This window comes from Pipistrellus kuhlii, unplaced genomic scaffold (assembly GCF_014108245.1).
Source record: "Pipistrellus kuhlii isolate mPipKuh1 unplaced genomic scaffold, mPipKuh1.p scaffold_m20_p_18, whole genome shotgun sequence".
Classification (NCBI taxonomy): domain Eukaryota; kingdom Metazoa; phylum Chordata; class Mammalia; order Chiroptera; family Vespertilionidae; genus Pipistrellus; species Pipistrellus kuhlii.
In genome coordinates, this window is record NW_023425493.1 from 24930393 (window position 1) to 24950734 (window position 20342).

Below are 20342 nucleotides of genomic sequence, written 5' to 3' on the forward strand. Positions count from 1 at the left end.
GGGGGCGAGGAGGAGGAGGCGGCGGCGGCGGCGGCCGCGGCGGCTGTTGGTGGCAGTGGGGGCGGGGGAAGGGGGAGGAAAGGAGCGGCGCTGGAGGAGGAGGAGGCCGGGGCTCGCGCCGCTGGAGGTACGCGGGAGGCCGCGCCGGAGCCGGCCAGACGGGGCCGGGGGGAGCGGGGAGCGGTGCGGGGAGGCGCCCTTGAGCGAGCGCGGACGGGCCGGCGGGCGCGCCAGGCGGCCCGAGGCGGCGGTTGGTGGGAGCCGCGAGCGCCGAGCCCGGCTCCTCTCCGCGCGTGTGGGCGGGCGTGCGCGCTCCGCCGCCGCCGGAGTCGGGTGCGGGGGGGCGGGGGGGAGCGGGGAGGTGGAGAAAGCGAAGAGGGAGGAGTGGGAGGTGGGGGGGTACGAGGCGCCCTTCGCTCCCTCCCTCCCTCCTGAGGAGCTGCCGCCGCCGCTCTGCCGCCGCCACTCCGCCGCCATTTTGGGTTCGCTTTGCGGAGGGGGAGACGATCCCCGTCTCGGTTTGCGGGACCCACCTCCCCTCAGTCTCTCCAGCTCAGCCCCGCGCCTTTCTCTCTTCCTCTCTCCCGTCTCCGCCAGCCCGCTCCCCCGCCGGCCGCCTCTTGACAAGCGAGAGGGACCCGCCGTGGACCGAGGGAAGCGGAGGAGCCTGGTGGCGGCCGTCCCCTCTTCCCCACTTCCCTGCACTCCCATCGCCGGGCCTCGGCCTCTGACACGGTGAGTAGAGGCGCCCGGGGGGACCTTTGGGCCTAAGGAAGTCCTCGGCTGCTCGACCCTGGGCTCCCCGGGCGCTCCTGTCATCCCCGGACCTGGACCTCCGGGAGAGCGGCGGTGGGCATGGGGGAGGGGAGCGGCGGGCAGGGGATCCTGAGCTCATCGGGAAGTCCCTCCCGGCGGGGCTGGAGGGGTGTCCCTCGCTGGCGGGCTCCGGGCTTGGGGAAGGGGGGCGGGAAAGTAAGCAGGAGGAGGCGGAGCCGTCCCTGTCCCTGACAGGTTTATTTTGCGTGTGTTGTGTAGGCACGATTGGGAGCATCCCCCGAGGTCCAGATTCCGCCTGTTCCGGGGTTAGGAGTGGCAGGAGAAGTGATCTTGGGAGGGTAGTTTACCTGAATGGTCGGGTCTGTCGTGTTCCCGACACGCTGAACTGCATGCAGCGGGCGGCAGAAGGATCTGTGTTCCAAGTTTAATAAGTGTTATTGGTTAGTTTGTACGTGGAGAGACGTGTCTTCGGTCTGGAAGACAGATGGTCTTGTTGGTATAGAGCGGCTGTTTGTGTGTGTATGGAAGGCAGGAAAGTGTTCCGGAAGAGTTTGCTTGTATTTGTATAAGGGTAATGGGAGTTCCCCTTATAAGTTAGCTTATTTTTAAGATAAAACTTGGGATGTGCCCTGCTGATGGATGTGTGTGTGTGTGTGTGTGTGTGTGTGTGTGTGTGTTTGGGAGTAGTGAGTACGTTATTACTGGTTGGGAAAGAGCAGCCATGGCAGTAGTATTTTGTGTGGGGTCAAGAATGGGAGAAACTTGTCATAGCCAGTTGTGGTCTTAGGGAGAGTTTGTTTCTCTAATAGAGTGACTTGTGTAAATGCGAGGGCCCAGACCATCTTTAACAGAACAGTTGTTATGAGGGTATAAAGAATGCTTGGCCTTTTTGTGGACCTGAGTTTATATCAACACGTTTATAATAAAGGAAAGCATTTGTATTTTTCAGAATGCACTTTCAGTTGTTTGTGTGTGAGTGTGTGTGTGTTTGTGTGTGTGTGTGTGTGTGATCCTAAATCCCTGTGAAAATGGTAGGATAGATGTTTTCTCTATTTTACAGAATAGGAAATTGAGGCATAATGAGAGAATTTTTCCAAGGTCACAAGTTAAGTTGGAGACAAAGTTGGGACTATAACGCAAATGTTTGACCACTACTCAAGTAGTATTCTCATCGTACAATGAATGGAGCCCCTGAAGGTCTTTGACAGGCAAATCCTGAGTTTATTGGAAAGATAGGGGCATATGTGATTGGTTGGATAATACATTTGGTACAGATCAGTTGTGTCAGACATGTATATGGAATGTTTGTTGTCCTTGTTCAGGTTGACCTGTATGGAAATGTGTATCCATGACTCTATTATTTTTTGTTTATGGAGGAAGCAGAGCATTTCTGACAGTTAGACTTGGGTATGTTTAGCTTGTACCAGAGCAGCTGCATGAGGTCTGACAACTTAATTCTTACTTTATTTTATTTTGACAGCTTAACTTTAAGTCTTTGGGAGGAAGGATCTTTCATTCAGTCAACAAATATTTATCTAATAACTTCTTAATAAATTGTCCTGTCTTAGGCTGAGAATAATCAAGGTGACTCTGTTGAAACAACCTGAGTACATTTGAAGGGGGACTTGACTTGACAGAGATACATATTAACTTGAGCGAGGCAAACAAGTCAGTGTGGGATTGAAACTATCAATAGAAAACCTTCCTAAAAAAATCTACCGTTTGGAAGGTATTTAGATTTCCAGACATTTTAATATGGAAGGATAGAAGTGTATTTAATTAAGACCCTTAACAGTGTAGGTAGCCAGGTTGTGATAGAGTGTGTCATCTTTTGCTTTTTTTTTTTTTTTTTTTTTTTTTTTTGGCGTTTGTTAAACTACTTGGGGGATCTTGGAATTGTTTTTATATGTGCCTATGGATATTGAAACTTTGGCTAGGCTGAAAGAATTCTTAGAAAGGCTAATTTTATAGTAAGCATCTCCTTTATGAATATGACTTGAATAAAGCCAACTTAATTTTATTTCTCTGGAAATTTGAATTTTTTTGGTGTGCTAGATCAGTGGTTCTTAAAGTTTTTTTGGGACACTTACCAGTCTGAGAATCTATTAATAATGTAAGACCCTTGCTCACTGTAGAAAATGAGCATAAGAACAATCACACAAGTTATCCATACAATTTTGGGAACTTACATTGTAATGAAATAGAACCAATTTTTATTCAGGTCTCATTTGAAAGCCTTTTTTATTTTTCTTCTAGTTTTGTTTGGGAGTGAGTATGCTGGTATGAATTGAAAAGATGAAAGATTCTGTGGCTTTATTTGAGCATGCTGACAGTAAGGAAAACTTGAAGATCCATGTTTTTTACTTATATTATTTCCTTGCATACTTATTTCTGCAGTGTTAGTATGTGATTCTGAATTAGGTGTTAAGAGAATATAATATTGCACAATTGTTTATAAATTTATTCTTTTTTTAAAATATATTTTATTGATTTTTTTACAGAGAGGAAGGGAGAGAGATAGAGAGCTAGAAACATCGATGAGAGAGAAACATCAACCAGCTGCCTCTTACACACCCCCAACCGGGGATGTGCCCGCAACCAATGTACATGCCCTTGACCGGAATCGAACCTGGGACCTTTCAGTCCACAGACCGATGCTCTACCACTGAGCCAAACCGGTTTCGGCTATAAATTTATTCTTTTTGGTTATATTTTTATTTTCAAACTTCTATCTTTCCAGTTTTGTATTGGAAATGAGATGTTTTGAGGTTCATTTCCTGAAGTTTATCTGAGTTATAACAAATATTATTGAGTTAATTATTGAGTTATAACAAAGATGATTAATATATGGCCTCTACCCTGGAAGGGATTCTAATCCAGTTGAAGCTATGAATTGTATGATGGTAGGGACTTTCAAAAGGGCAAGGAGGATGGAAGCATATTCCTAGGAGTTAAGGTTTCCTGACTTAATTGCAGAGTTTTGCCACTATTTATTCTTAGGAAGCTATGAAGTCTTCATACTTTTTATATAACTTGGTTGCTAAAAAATGTGCTTTGATATTGAATGATTGATAATTTGATATTTTGGGATCGAGGAACTCTAGTTTGAAAAGTAGGCAGACATTGGTTGTATTCCTTATCTTGTTTTGGATATATTTCCATAGTAAGTTTATATAAAAAGGATTAAATTTTTTTTATTGATTTCAGAGAGGAAGGGAGGGAGAGAGAGAGAGAAACATCAGTGATGAGAGAGATCATTGATTGGCTGCCTCCTGCATGTTCGAGCCCACAATCTGTGCTTGTGCCCTGACTGAGAATTGAACTGTGACCTCATAGGTCTGTGATCAACCACTGAGCTATGCTGGCAGGGCTAAAAAATGTCATAATGTCATATTTGGATATACATGCATCTAGAAAACACTTCTGGGGGTAAAATCCAATAGTTATTTCATAGACTACCCATGAATCTAGTACAAGAAATTCAAAATAATTTCTGAATTTTTAAAAGAAAACAGAAATTTAGAAAGGTATCTCAATAGGAAAGATAAGACTCTGAAAGATAATGGAGAGAGATCTTAAGAAAAATGTTCTGATTGTCTCATCTTTATTGTCACAACCTCTGTAAGAATGTTATGTAAGTTTGTGAAAATTTAAAGTTAGTGTTCATTAACATTTCATTTTTTTTTCTTGGTTGAGTATTTTTTTAAATTAAATTATTATCTGTGTACATATACCATTGCCCCCCCCCCCCATACATGCCCTCCCTCCCTAGAGTTTTGTGTCCATTGGTTGAACTAATATGCATGTATACAAGTCCTTTGGTTGATCTCTTATCTACCCCAGATCTCCCTACCTTCCCCGCTGTAATTTGACAGTCTGCTTGTTGCTTTACTGTCTCTATATCTATCTTTTGGTTCATCAGTTTATAATGTTATTTATTATCCATAAATGAGTGAGGTCATGTGGTGGTTCTCTTTCATTGACTGGCTTATTTCACTCAGCATGATGTTCTCCAATTCCATCCAGGTTGCTGCAAATGATGAGAATTTCTTCTTTTTTATAGCAGCATAATATTCCATTGTGTAGATGTACCATAGTTTTTGGATCCAATCATCTGCTGATGGATACCTAGGCTGTTTCCAAATCCTAGCTATTGTAAATTGTGCTGCTGTGAACATAGGGGTGCATATATCCTTTCTGATTGGTATTTCTAGTTTCTTGGGAACATACATTTCATTTTTAAAAATTTTTTAAATGTACAGAAGTAATTTTTGTTAATGCCTGTTTTCAAACTGATGACCGTTCTTGTCCATGCACTAGTGATAACACAAAGCAGTAGAATCGCAAACATCAAGAATCATTTTTTTCAGAATTTGTGTGCCTTCAATTTGTCAACTGTTGGTTTTATACTGTAAACTTTATTTTTTATGTAGCCCCTTTTGAAAAAAGTCTAGTGGCACTTTAGGATGAGCTTCCTTTGTTCAAAACTTATTCTGGCCTCACCCATTATTTCAAATCAGTTAAACCTGAAATAGAGTGAAAATTAAGTGAGTTATCAGCTGTTAAAGTGTGTATTACATTTTTTGGGACAACCTTTTTATCTGTGCATTTAGATACATATGTATATAGTATCTCTTAGTATGAGATACTTCACAAAAATAATGCTTGTAATAATAACAAAAAATTCTTCAGGATCTTTAAGGATCAAGAATGGAAAACAATTTCTCAACCAGCATGGCTCAATTGTTGAGCATCAAACTATGAACTAGGAAGTCACGGTTCAATTCCCAGTCAGGCCACATGCCCAGGTTGTGGGCTTGATCCCCAGTGTGGAGATATGCAGGAGGCAGCCTGACAGTGATTCTCTGTCATTGATGTTTTATCACTTTCTCCCTTCCTCTCTGAAATCATTTTAAAAAATCTTTTAAAGAAAAAAACATAAAAAAGAATGGAAATCAAATTTTCTGTCCTTGAGTTGTATTTTAAAGTACAGACTGTGACTTGTAACTTCCCTATATATTAAAAAAAAAAAAAAAAAAAAAAAAAAGAATTTATTGGGGTGAAACCTGCTAACAAAATTATACAGGTTTCAGATGCACAGCTCTACAAAACATCATCTGTATATGATATTGTGTGTTCACCATCCCAAGTCAAGTCTCTGTCATCCATAACATATATTTTATAATACTAGGAACTGTGTCTTTATAGAACTATAATAGTAGTACTACTTGAGGCTTTATTCTAAGTCTTTTTCTATATTCTTATCAATAAAGAATTGGACACATTCAGTCCTGCCCAAAATGATCTGCCTACAAACAGTAGAGAAGTTTTACCCTATGTGTAGGTGGTATATCTCCAGTTAATAGTTTCACATTGCTATTTAAGTTATGTGTGTTGTTGTTATGAATCTTTTAAGGTTACTGAAATCCACTTGGAGCTCTATTTTGTGTTTATCTTTTCAGAGCATGAGCTATCTTAAGCCTGGTTACCATAAGAGAGGGAATTTAAACAGTTTTTGTTTTATTTTGAGCTATATTGTAGAAGTTTTTTTTTTCCTTTGAATTAGTTGGAGTGTGTTTTTTTGTTTATATTCTTTGTATGTAGAGGTTAGATTTTCATATTATGATTTGTCATCTTAGTTAATTACAACTTTCATTTTTACATTTCATGTTTTAGAAATCACTTTTTTAGTAACTGCCTCATTGGGGGTGTTAATGGGCAGTGTGATGCTGACACATCATAAATTATGGCTTCAAGTAATGACAGAAATTTACCTAATAACCTTATTGCTATTTGAGAGTTGAACATCCATTTGAATAATAAAAATTTTATTTTTAGCATTATTTTTGCTTTTTATAGTTTTTAATCATTTGCTCTCAGACATATGTAAGTTGATGACAGGATTGTATACGTTCCTCCCCATTTAATTGTGTTGACTTTTTAAATGTGGAACATTTCAAGCATATATAGAGATAAAGAGAATGGTATAATGAGCTTTCATGTATTCAACATCCAGCTTGAATATTTTTGAATACCCAGTTATCACACTTTTCACCCCTTTGATTATTTTAAGCAAATGATATGAAGGGCCTCAAACAGCTATTTGGGGCATGAACATAAGACCTGATGGCAGAACTACCGGTTACTATGATGCACACTGACCACCAGGAGGCAGGTGCTCAACGTAGGAGCTGCCTCCCTGGTGGTCAGTGCACTCCCACAGGGGGAACGCCACTCATCCAGAAGCAGGCTCATGGCTGGCGTGCTCAGCGGCAGTGGCTGGAGCCTCTCCTGTCTCCGCAGAACACTAAAGATGTCCAACTCAACTCAGGCCTGTTCCCCGCCAACAGTCGGACATCCTCCTAGGGCTTCCGGAATGCGAGTGGGTGCTGGCTGGGCTGAAAGATCTTCCCTCTCCCCAGTGCACGAATTTCATGCACTGGGCCTCTAGTGTTTGATAGGAAAGAACGGAAATAGTAAACCAGGTGAGGAAAAATGATAGGAAATAGATAGGAGAGGTAGCCAGATATTGGATAAAATAGGCCCTTATAAGACTTGACTAAGTATATGTTTTATTCTAGATCTGATAGGAAGATTTTGACAGGGAAGTAACTTGATCTAATATATATACACATTGAAAGACAAGTGATGTAACTAGAGTGGAAAGTTAGAAGACCATTGTGATACCTGAGGAAATAGGTGATTGTGAGTTGAACCTAGGGTGTTATCAGGGAAATGGATTTGGGATGATAACTTGTATTGGATATGGGATCTGAGTAAAAGAGTAGTCACAAATGACCCCATGACCCAGCCCTGACCATCATGGTACAGTGGTTAGAGCATCAGCCTGGGCACTGCAGGGTGTCAGGTTCGATTCCCAGTCAAGGGCACTTAACCTTGGTTGCAGGTTTGTTCCCCACCCCATTCGGGATCAGTGTGGGAGGCAACTGATCGATGTGTCTTTCATACATTGATTTTTTTTTTTTTCTCCTTCCCTCCCACTCTAAATCAATGGGGAAAATACCCTTGGGTAAGGATTAACAACCACAAATCAATGGGGGGGGGGGGGGAAGATCTTTGCTCCTTTGGTGAGGATTAAAATAAAAATAAAATGAGTCCACCCAGCCAGTGTGGCTCAGGGGTTGTGTCAATTTGTGAACCAGGAGATCACCATTCAGTGGTTCAATTCCGGGTCGGGGCGCCTGAGTTGTGGTCTTTTTTAAGAAAATATATATATTGATTTCAGTGAGGAAGGGGGAGGGGAGGGGGGGAGAGAGAGAGAGAGAGAGAGAGAGAGAGAGAAAGAGAGTGAGAGACATCAATGTGCCATTGACCCGAATCAAACCCAGGACTCTTTCCGCAGGCTGACTTTCTAATCTACTGAGCCAAACTGAACCAGCTAGGACATGGGTTGTGGTCTTGATACCCAGTAGGGGGTGTGCAGGAGGCAGCCGATCAATGATTCTCGTCATTGATGTTTCTATCTTTCCCTCTCTGAAATCATTAAGAATGTATCTAAATCTATAAAAAATCAATAACATCAATGAAAGCCTCAAAAGTTGAATGCCATTTACTAAAATCAGGAACACTGGGAGAAGCAAGTTGCGGGTGTGAAAAAACTAATCTGATTTGGCTATACTGAATTGAGTTTTCTGTTAAGTGTTTCAGGTTGCAACATTGAATAGGTAGTTGGATGTATAAATTTGGGAGTTCATCATTGTAGAGTTGGTGTTGAGCACCATAGACCTTGATGATATAACCTGGGGAGGTGAACTGAATTGTGAGGTATTATTGACACTTGGAAGAATTTAGTCAAGAATGATAGGACTGAAAGATGAATTATTCAATTAAAAAATGGATGAAAGATTTAGATACTTCTCCAGAGAGGACCAGATGGCCAATAGACATGAAAAAATACTCAATGTCACTAACGATCACAGAGATGAAAATTAAAACTACAATAAGGTATCATCTCACATCTGGCAGAATGGCTATCAGTAAATCAGCAAGCAACAAGTGCTGGCAAGGATGTGAAGAAAAGGGAGCACTAGGACGCAGGGAATGCAGACTATTGCAACCACTATGGAAAGCAGTATGGAATTTCCTAAAAAAAATTAGAAATGGAACTGCCATTTGACCCAGTGATCCCACTTCTAGGAATATATACCCTGTTTCCCCGAGAATAAGACAGTGTCTTATATTAATTTTTTCTCCCAAAGTTGCGCTAGGTCTTATTTTCAGGGGATGTCTTATCTTTCCATGCGCTAGGTCTTATTTTTGGAGGATGACTTATTTTCGGGGAAACATGGTACTAAGAACCCCAGAATACCCCTATGTTCATAGTGGCATTCTTTACAATAGCTAAGATTTGGAAATAGCCCAAGTGCCCATCAATATAGTTTTCTGAATAATGATGTTAAGAAGATCTCAGGAATAGAATTTAGTCCTCAAGTGATGGGATTGGTAGTATAGACCAGTGTTTTTCAACCTTTTTTGGGCAAAGGCACACTTGTTTCATGAAAAAAATCACGAGGCACACCACCATTAGAAAATGTTAAAAAATTTAACTCTGTGCCTATATTGACTATATATAAAGTAATTCTCTTGAATAAGAATCAAATAAACACAAAGAAAGTATTTTATAATTACTTTATTATGAAATATTAAGTAAACAAAATAGTGAAAAATTATAAAATTCTTGTCTTGTCTGCACCTACGGCACACCAGGCAACATCTTTAGTGTGCCGTGGAACAGCGGTTAAAAATTGAAAAACGCTGGTATAGACAATCCTATCTAATAAAGAAGGAATGTGCTAATTGACCATTACTCTGTCACAAAGATGGCTGCACCCACAACTGAGGCCAAGTTTCCATAAGGAGATTTAACCAGCAATCAGCAGGGACCTGAGGCTATGCCTTCCCCCTCCTCCGCCCCTTCAGGGTTTGACAGGGGACCTCAGGCCGCACTCCCTGCCCTGGTTCAGGCTGGGGGACCTAGGCCACACTCCCCTCCCCAATGCGGGGCCAGGGACCTCAGGCCACGCCCCCCACCTGGCAGGGTTTGGCCAGGGACCTTAGGCTGCTCCCCTGATCCCGGTGCCAGGCCAGGAGACCTCAGGCCATACCCCCTCCCGGCATTGGGTTGGGGGACCTCAGACCACATCCCCTGCCTGGTGGGATCTAACAAGGGACCTCAGGCCTCGCCCCCTGACCCAGCACCGGGCCAGGGGACCTGAGGCTGCGCACCCTGCCTGGCTGGGCTTGACATGGTACCTCAGGCCATGTCCACCACCCAGCGGGGCTTCACAGGGACCTCAAGGTGCACCCCCAGTGCTGGGTTGGTGGAACTCAGACTGCGCCCCCACCCCCTGCCTGGCGGGACTTAACGGGGGATCTCAGGCCATGTCCCCACCTGCAGGGCTTGATGGAGGACCTCAAGGCATGCTCCCCACTTGGGTCTGGGCTGGGGGACCTAAAGCCATGCACACCACCCTGGTGCCAGCCCAGGGGACCTGAGACTACGCCCCTGGCCGGTAGGGCTTGACAAGGGTGGGACTGGCCAGGTCTGGATTTAGCCCAATTTGGGGCGAGGAGGGGAGGGTAGAAGGTTGACAGCTGGGTCTGGGTCTCACTCAAGTTTGAGGTGCATGTGGGTGGGCAGGCACTTGACTCTGGATCTTGGGCCCCAGACTCTGACAGGAGGAAGGCTTTCATATACATTTTACTAATTTTCTTTCATCTCTGACACTTCTATTATAGAGAATGGGCAAATAGCAATATTAAATTATTTCCTCTAATTCCCTTTTAATGTACACGAATTTTGTGCACTGGATCACTAGTTTATATATAATGATAGGAAGGAAAACAGGTACAGGCAGGTATGTACAATACAGTGGGAGCTTTTGCTTCTATTCTGATGATGGCAATAGAAACAATCAAAAGAAAACCTCAGCCATTGGGTTGGGGGACCTCAGACCACAAGGTGCACCCAAACCTCAAGGTGCACCCCCAGTGCTGGGTTGGTGGAACTCAGACTGCGCCCCCAACCCCTGCCTGGCGGGACTTGACAGGGGATCTCAGGCCATGTCCCCACCTGCAGGGCTTGATGGCTGTTTTCTTTTGATTGTTTCTATTGCCATCATCAGAATAGAAGCAAAATCAGTGAGAGGAGATGATAAGAAATAACTTCTAGGAGAGTGGTGGTGGAGTGAATAGATTATGGGAATGTGTTACAACTCTAAGAGCCACTTGAGATTAGTGGTTAGGAATATAAAGTGAGATTAGTGAACATTGTTTTTCTTAGACTCATTTTGATGGCACAGAACCAGAAGAGGTATTAAGATATGATTTGAAAGCTATTACTACTACAGTATAAGATATTTTAGTAAGTTTACAGAAAACCATTTGTATGAAATATAGTTAAGATATAATTAAAAACAGATTTCTCATAACAAGATGAAATCATGGTAAAAACAAACAAAAAGGAGAAACATTTTCTACATACCAAACATATTAGAAACTATAGGGGCCTTAAAATTCCTTCCTTTCTTCCTTCTACTACCTATTGGATATTAACATGATATTCATTGTTCCAGGTGCTAGCGATGTAATGAACAAGCCAGAAGAGTTTCCTACCCACATCAACCTTACATTTCTACCCACATCAACCTTACATTTTTAAAATGTAAGGTTGATGTGGGTACAAAAAGCTCCCACTGTATTGTACATACCTGCCTGTACCTGTTTTCCTTCCTATCATTATATATAAACTAGTGATCCAGTGCACAATTTTTTACTAATTTTTTACAGAGAGGAAGGAGAGAAATAGCGAGCTAGAAACATTGATGAGAGAGAGAAACATTGACCAGCTGCCTCCTGCACACCCCCTACCGGGGATGTGCCCGCAACCAATGTACATGTCCTTGACCAGAATTGAACCTAGGACCCTTCAGTCCACAGACCGACACTATCCACTGAGCCAAACCAGTTTTGGCAAGCTTACATTTTAAAGATATATTTTTTATTGATTTTTTTACTGAGGAAGGGAGAGGGGTAGAAAGTTAGAAACCTCAATCAGCTGCATACCTCCCTGCACACCTCCCATCGGGTATGTGTCTGCAACCAAGGTACATGCCCCTGACCAGAATCAAACCTGGGACCTTTCAATCCGTAGGCCGATGCTCTATTCACTGAGCCAAACTGGTTAGGGCTCAAGCTTACATTTAAAAAAAAAATTTTTTTTGTAAATTGACTTCAGAGAGGAAGGGAGAGGGAGAGAGAGAGAGAAACATCAGTGATGAGAGAGAATCATTGATCGATTGCCTCCTGCAGGCCCTATACTGGGGGATCGAGCCGCAACCAGGGCATGGTACCCTGATCGGGAATCAAACTGTAACCACCTGATTAATGGGTCAATGCTCAACCACTGAGCTATGCTGGCCCAGCCGGTCTTACATTTTAATTATAGTCTATTTGGGAAAGCAGCTGATAAATGTGGAACAAGAATTAAAAAAATTACCCAGATTGTGATCCAATATGGATAATAGGTATTAAGGCTTGAGGTCCCCTGTCAAGACCTAGTGCAGAACTTCCATATAGATCTGAGAACATAGGTCAGAAATTCATTATCCAAAAGTTCTTTGGTTTTTTTTTTAATGCTTTTAAAAAGATAATATAGACTAGAGGCCTGATGCATGAAATTCATGCACGGGGTAGGGGGGGTGCGATGGAGACACCTCAGCCCAGCCTGCACCCTCTCCCATCTGGGACCCCTTGAGGGATGTCCGACTGCCCGTTTAGGCCCGATTCCACTGGACATCCCTCTCACAATCCAGGACTGCTGGATCCAACTGCTCGCCTGCCTGCCTGCCTGCCTTCCTTCCTGATTGCCCCTAACCGCTTCTGCCTGCCAGCCTCATCACCCCCTAACCACTCACATGCCAGCCAGCCTGATATCTACTGCTCCCCTGCCAGCCTGATTGCCCCCAACTTCCCTCCTCTGTCGGCCTGGTCACCCCTAACTGCCCTCCATTGCCGGGATTGATCACCCCCAACTGCCTTCCCTTGCAGGCCTGGACCCTCCCAAATGCCCTATTGGGTATTAACATGCCCTCCCCTGCTGGCCATCTTGTGGTGGCCATTTTTTGTCCACAGGAGGCCAGGATCTTTGACCACATGGGGTTAGCCATGCTGTGTGTTGGAATGATGGTCAATCTGCATATTACTCTTATTAGACAGGATAGAGGCCTGATGCACGTGTGGGGTCAGCTGGTTTGCCCTAAAGGGTGACCCAGATCAGGGTGGGTGTTCCCTTGGGGTGTGGGGCAGCCTGGGCGAGGGGCCTGTGGTGGTTTGCAGGCCAGCCATGCCCTCCCTGGCAACCCAAGTGGAGGCCCTGGTATCTGGAATTTATTTACCTTTTACAATTGAGACTTTGTAGCCTGGATGGAAGCCAAGCTTCCTGCTTGCTCCTTGGCAGCAGCCATTTCTGTTGGAATTTATTTACCTTTAATTGAAACTTTGTATCCTGGAGGGGAGACCTGGGCCCACCAGGGTGTGTAGAAAGCTTGGCTTCCTCCGTTGCCAGAGAAACCCAAGCCTCCCTCCTGTTCTCTGTGTCTGCAGCCATCTTGGTTGGGTTTAATTTACATACTTGCTCTGATTGGCTGGTGGGTGTGACTTGTGGTGTAGCGGATGTATGACAAATTTACATATTACTCTTCTATTAGATAAGATTAGGTTATTTCATTTCTACTGTGGTGTTTAGAGTATCATTCCTTAATATTTCACCACGAAATGTATGACTAATCACAGACATTGTGGTAATTAATACAAAAATGAATGTAGATCAGGTCATAGCAGGTTTTGTTATTAGTGAATTATGCAAATACTTTAAATTTTAGACTTTCGAATTTCAGGATTGTGCACCCGTCATGGAGATAGGATTTGCTACATTTAAAGGGAAAGAAAACACATGGCACAGAAACAGAAATGAACATGATTTGTTAGGGACAGTAAAGCAAACGGAATTGACTAAAACAGAGATTGTGTGTTGAGAAGTAAGGATAAACAAGTTTGAATAGTTAGAACCAAATATGTAAAGCCTTGAGTGCTATTAAAAACAACAAAGAATTGTCAGAATGAACTGATTGGAAGATTACTCTTTCAGCTGTTTGTGTGAATGAATAGAGTGGGAACAAAGTAAAAGTTTTAGTCATTTTGGCCAATATTTGTTGAGTAACTACTTAAAAAGCTGCTGCTCCTACTAGTATTGATAGTACTGTAATAAGAATAAATTGTTGCCGGGACCGGTTTAGCTCAATGGATAGAGCGTCGGCTTGGGGACTGAAGGGACCCGGGTTCGATTCCGGTCAAGGGCATGTACCTTGGTTGCGGGCATATCCCCAGTAGGGGGTGTGCAAGAGGCAACTGATCGATGACTCTCTCTCATCGATGTTTCTAACTATCTCTCTCTCTTCCTCTCTGTACAAAATCAATAAAATATATTAAAAAAACAAAAACCAGCAGATATTAAAAAAAAAAAAAGAATAAATTGTTGATACCTTTTATGTGCCAATCACTTGGGCTATACACTTTACCTAAATTCCTTACAAGAGTTACAAATTCTATCATATGGTCTTTGGCCTTAAAAATCTTATTATCTTGTTGGGGGGAAAATGTCTTAAGGCACATAGTTTAAACTATGAAGTATTCCACTTCATAAATGGAACTTTCTAAGGGATAGGATATTCTTTTTCCAGTTAGTAGTGCTGGATCTTGTTTCGGACATATGCTTGAAATGAAGACTAGCCTATCAAACCTTAAGAATAGTGAAGTGGATTGTTTCGGTTTTATATTTACTTGTCAGCCTCCTGATTATAATATGATAATCTAGTTTCTTGAGGATCTGTACTTGTTTTTAAAATATATATTTTATTGATTTTTTTTACAGAGAAAAAGGGAGAGGGATAGAGAGCTAAAAACATTGATGATAGAGAAACATCGACCAACTATCTCCTGCACACCCTGCCGGGGATGTGCCTGCAACCGAGGAATTCGAAAGTCTAAAATTTAAAGTATTTGCATAATTCACTAATAACAAAACCTGCTATGACCTGATCTACATTCATTTTTGTATTAATTACCACAATGTCTGTGATTAGTCATACATTTCATGGTGGAATATTAAGGTGTTTATTAAGGCATGATACTCTAAACACCACAGTAGAAATGAAATAACCTAATCTATATGCTCTTGACCGGAATTGAACCTGGGACCTTTCAGTCTGCAGGCCGATGCTCTATCCACTGAGCCAAACCGATTCCAGCAAGGATCTGTACTTTTGAGAAGGGGCTTGCCCCGTATAGATTATTCAAATTTTCAACTAGGGTGTACCACTCACCTATTTTAAAATAAATTGGCATGCTGGTTTAAAAATATTTTATGAATTTGGGGAATTAAAGCATGCCAATTGACTACCATTTGCTATTAGAAAAACCTGTAAAAATAAATTTCTGGTTTTTAAAGTTTTTATAACAATTGTTATAAAGTATTTGTGTGATCAGTTGTTTAACTTTTGTCTTTCTTATTAAAGTATAAGGCTTGTAAGTTTAGGACTGGATCTGTTTTGTTGAATACTGTACATGATAGGGTATTGTACATGATAGATGCTCAGAAATATTTTTGAATGAATCCAGAGTTGAATTGTACAACAGAGATAATTTTAGCCTGAGTTCTAATGTAAAAAGCCTGATAACTCCTTATAAAAAAAGGTTGGAGCACTGGAACCAGCCAAAAATGATTCTTTTACCCTTATTGAAATTGATTTTATTCAATTAAAATGTAGAAATATAGTCCTTGAAACTGAGGAGTGAAAAATACATGAAATTATTTTCAACTTGTTTGTTTTTATAGAAGGTTTTTGGTTGCGTTATAACAGTGGTTCTTAAACATTGATTTGCACTATGCCACTCAGCTTGTTTATGATATCTGTAGAATTATAAACTTATTCTGAAATTTTAAATCTAATCATAACTAAATGAATTTAAATTCATTTGAACTACATTTTTATTTGTTTCAACTGTGATTCTGTGATCTTCTAACTTGATCCCCTCTTCCCCCCCAATATTCATTTCTCACGTTACTTCTACTCTGATAAATTTTTGTTATGGTCTGTCCTGCAGAAAAAGAGATGCTGGTTGCAAGTTTTGGAGTTTCCTGTTTTTTATGGAACACAATTCTGTAAACTGTTCATAGGATTCCTTGGCAATAACATACACTTGGTGATGGACCTTAGAAATACTGCTATGTTAGGATTGGGTTCTGATTCCGAAGGATTTTCAAGAAAGAGTCCCTCTGCCATCAATACCGGAACACTGGTCAGCAATAGAGAAGCAGAGCTAGAAAACAACGCAAAGGAGGAAGAGGGACTTCGCAAATGGAATCGAGAAAGAAACATTGAATCAGGGAAAGATGATGATTTGACTGATGCACAGCAACAGTTTTCAGTGAAAGAAACAAACTTTTCAGAGGGAAACTTAAAATTGAAAATTGGCCTTCAGGCTAAGAGAACTAAAAAACCTCCAAAGAACTTGGAGAACTATGTATGTCGACCTGCCATAAAAACAACTATCAAGCACCCAAGGAAAGCACTTAAAAGTGGGAAGATGACAGATGAAAAGAATGAACACTGTCCTTCAAAACGAGTAAGTAGAATTCTCAACAATATGTGGTGACAATATTTGGATTTATCGATTAATATTTATCTAAGCTGTATACACTTCCTAAGAAGTTTGATTTTAATCTTTGTAAATTATTTCAAAATAGTCTGTCTTATAGGCTTTGTCACTTGTCAGAAAATGTGAGTATCTATGTATTTGTATTTGTATTTGTAAAATCATGGCAAGTATTTTAAATGGAGTATATCCAGATTCTTGCTTCTAGTGGCATAGTGGAAAGAATACTGGACATGTTTAGGAAGCCTAGATTTTAATCTTAGGTTCCTGCTTACCAACAGTGTCACTATAGACAAATCAACGGAGAAGAAACTGCCTCAAAGTTCTTAAGTGATTATAATACTACCTATCTTTTAGGATGATTGTAAGAATCCAGTTCACTAATACTGTATTTGTTGAGAGCTTTAGTTAAATGAATTACACAAATACTAGAGGTCTGATGTGTGAAAATTTCATGCACTGGAGGGGGGTCTCTCAGCCTGGGCTACCCCCTTTCACAGTCCTGGAGCTCTCAGGGGTGAGAGGCGACCTGGGCGTTCAGGGGAAGATAACACCCCATCATCACACCTCTGCTGCCGCCATTGCCGGCACTGCAAGCCTTGGCCAGCCCTGGTTACCTGAGCCTCTGGTGGCCCTGGGCGGTTGGGGGGCTGAGGGGACTCGGGGACTCCAGAGGCAGGCATGCAAAGCTGATGCGGGCACCTGCTGCCCTGGCGGGGCTGAGGGGACTGGGTGCCACCATCTTGTGGCTGTGGGCACCACCATATTTGAGGGCGGGTCAGTCAATTAGCATATTCCCTTTTTATTAGATAGGATTAACTCTTGTTCCTCATAAGACAAGTTAGTATATTAAAAATTGTCTCCTTGTGCTCTAGCTGGTTTGGCTCAATGGATAGAGTGTCTGCCTGTGGACTGAAGGTTCCCAGGTTAGATTTTGGCCAAGGGCACATGCCTGGGTTGCAGGCTTGATCCCCAGTGCGGGGTGTGCAGGAGGCAGCTGATCAATTATTCTCTCTCATCATTGATGTTTCTCTCTTCCTACCTCTCCCTTCTTCTCTAAAATCAATAAAATATTTAAAATAAAAATTGTCTTGTTGCACTGGCAATGCATATTGATAATTAATTTTAATTCTGAGATATAGCTACATAGAAATGAATGAAGACTTTTGCAGAGACATCAGAATTAAAGGCCCTATATGATGAGATATCAAAACCTTGAGCTTTTATGAAACCTCATTAATAGGGAGACATGGTTAGATAAATGATGAAAGAGAAGTTGTTTCCTGTCTAACATCACTGAGTGAGTCAAATTCACTGGGTACATAGTTCTACATTTTTAAAAAAATTATTGTTGAGAATATCACAGATATTTCCCCCCTTCCTATTACCCCATTCATCCAGTTGCCACCCCACCCCAGCCTTCACCATTCTATTTTCTGTGTCCATAGGTATTGCATATCTATACTAATAAAAGAGTAAGATGCAAATTGACTGTACGTTTGCGACACCCACCAGCCAATCAGAAGTAAATATGCAAATTAACCAACAAAGATGATGTGTTAATTTGCATACGCAGGTGCCTAGCAGCCGGGGTGACACAGGCATTCCACACTGTGCCAGCCATTCCGGGCCTCTGGGCAGTGTGGGATGGCGGCGCTGGCTCTGACCAGAACAAAGGCAGTGTGCTGGCAGCCAGGGGAAGGAAGGCCCATTCTTGCACGAATCTTCAAGCATCGGCCTCTACTATGCATATAAGTTCTTTGGTTAATCTCTTTCCCCTTCTCTCTGAGATTAGTCCATTCTATGTTTCCATGTCTCTGGTTCTATTTTATTCATCAGTTTATTTTGTTCATTAGATTCCTTGTTTGTTTATTTTGGTTTTTAGATTGAATTATTGATAGGTATGCATTTATTACTATTTTATTTTTAATATTTTCCCCCTCTTCTGCTTCTTCCTCTTCTTGAAGAATGGCCTTCAATGTTTTATGTAATACTGCTTTGGTGGTGAATGTTTCCTTTAGCATTGTCTTGTCTGTGAAGCTTTTTTATCTGATATTCAATTCTAAATGATAGCTTTGTTAGGTAGAGTAAATCTTGGTTGTAAGTCCTTGCTTTTTATCACTTTGACTTTTTCTTGCCACTCCCTTCAAAGTTTCTGTTGAAAAATCAGGTAACTGTCTTATGGGTGCTCCTTTGTAGGTAACTAATTGCTTTTCTCTTACTGCTTTTAAGATTCTCTCTTTGTCTTTAACCTTTGGCATTTTAATTATGTGTTTTGGTGTGGGCCTCTTATGGTTCCTCTTGTTTGGGGCTCTCTGGGCTTCCTGGACTTATAAGTGTATTCTTTCATTCATTAGGTAGGGGAAGTTTTCTGTCATTTCTTCAAGTAGGTTTTCTTTTCTTTTTCTTTATTCTTTTTGTTTGTTAATCCTCACCTAAGGATATTTTTCCATTGTTTTTTTTTTTTTTAAATAATTTTTTACTGTTCAGAGTATTACCTATGCCCCTCATTTTTTTCCCATTGACCCCCTCCAGCCTGCCTCCATCCCCCAGCCCAAGCCTACACCACAAGTTGGTTTTCAATATCTTGTTCACTCTCTTCTTCTGGCATCCCCATAATGCAAAAGTTGATATACTTGAAGTTGTCCCAGAGGCTCCTTACACTATCTTCATATTTTTGGATTCTTTTTTTCTTTTTGCTCTTCTGACTGGATGTTTTTGTGTGTCTTTTTTCTTTTTTTTTTAATATTTTATTTAATTTTTAGAGAGAAAGGGAGAGGGAGAAACATCAATGATGAGAAAGAATCATTGACCATCTGCCTCCTGCATTCCCCCTCCTAGAATGGAGCCGCCAACCTGGGCATGTGTCTAGACCTGATATGGAACCAATGATAACTTGGTTCCTAGGTACATGCACCACCACTGAGCCAAACTGACAGTGCACACTGTTTTTTTGTTGTAGTTGTTGACTATCTGACTGGATGTTTTTTGCTTCCTCATATTACAAATCATTGATTTTGATTCTCAGAATCCTCTACAGTTGAATCCCTGTAAATTATTCTTTATTTTGGTTAGTGTATGCTTAATTTCTTACTGGTCTTTTTTTGTGTCTGACATTCTAAGATCCTTGAAAGTCTCATGAAGATCCTTGAGTAGCCCTATGACTGTGGTTTTGAACTCTGTATCAAGTTGTTTGCTTAATTACATTTCATTCATTTGTGACATGTTTCTTTGTTTCTGCATTTTGACTGCTTCCCTGTGTTTGCTTCTGCGTACTAGGTAGAAGTGCTATGTCTCCTAGAGTTGGTAGAGTGGCCTTGTATAGTACCGTTTCCCCGAAAATAAGACAGAGTCTTACATTAATTTTTGCTCCCAAAGATGCGTTAGGTCTTATTTTCAGGGGATGTCTTATTTTTCTCTGAAGAAGAATACGGTACACATTTATTGTTAAGTGAAAATAAAGAAAATTTATTACCTGTATACAGTACGGTAGTACGGTAGTTGTCAACACAAACCAGACAAACTGTGAATCCTACAGTATCAAGAATTTACTCATTTATTCAACGACAATCATGTCATCATCTTCTGGAACATCATCATAACAATCCAGTTCCTGAATTTCCTGGTGAATTTCTTGTGACTCCATTTCTTTCGGAATCAGTGGACCAAATCTCTCATGTTTAGCCTAGGAGGGCCTTATTTTTTGGGGGATGCCTTATATTTCACTCAGAAGGAAACCTGTAAGTAGGTCTTATTTTCAGAGGATGTCTTATTTTCGAAGAAACATGGTAGGTGCCCTGTAAAGCACAGTGGCTCAGCCTCCCTAGTCA

General features: G+C 41.5%; 1 protein-coding gene across 13 annotated transcripts in view; it reads left to right on the forward strand.

Annotated features, from left to right (window-relative positions):
• Positions 1–70: 70 nt before the first annotated feature.
• ASH1L (ASH1 like histone lysine methyltransferase) overlaps positions 71–20342 on the forward strand; it is a 100498-nt gene continuing 80226 nt past the window's right edge. For 2 of the 13 annotated variants that reach the window (XM_036442756.2, XM_036442761.2), the window contains exons 1-2: positions 422–735; positions 15961–16482. In XM_036442756.2, coding sequence (XP_036298649.1) covers positions 16063–16482 — 420 coding nt within the window. In that variant the 5' untranslated portion in view covers positions 422–735; positions 15961–16062. Of the gene's footprint in view, positions 128–421; positions 736–15960; positions 16483–20342 lie in introns of those variants that run through there. The other 11 variants (XM_036442760.2, XM_036442763.2, XM_036442758.2 and 8 more) reach the window with 10 other exon arrangements.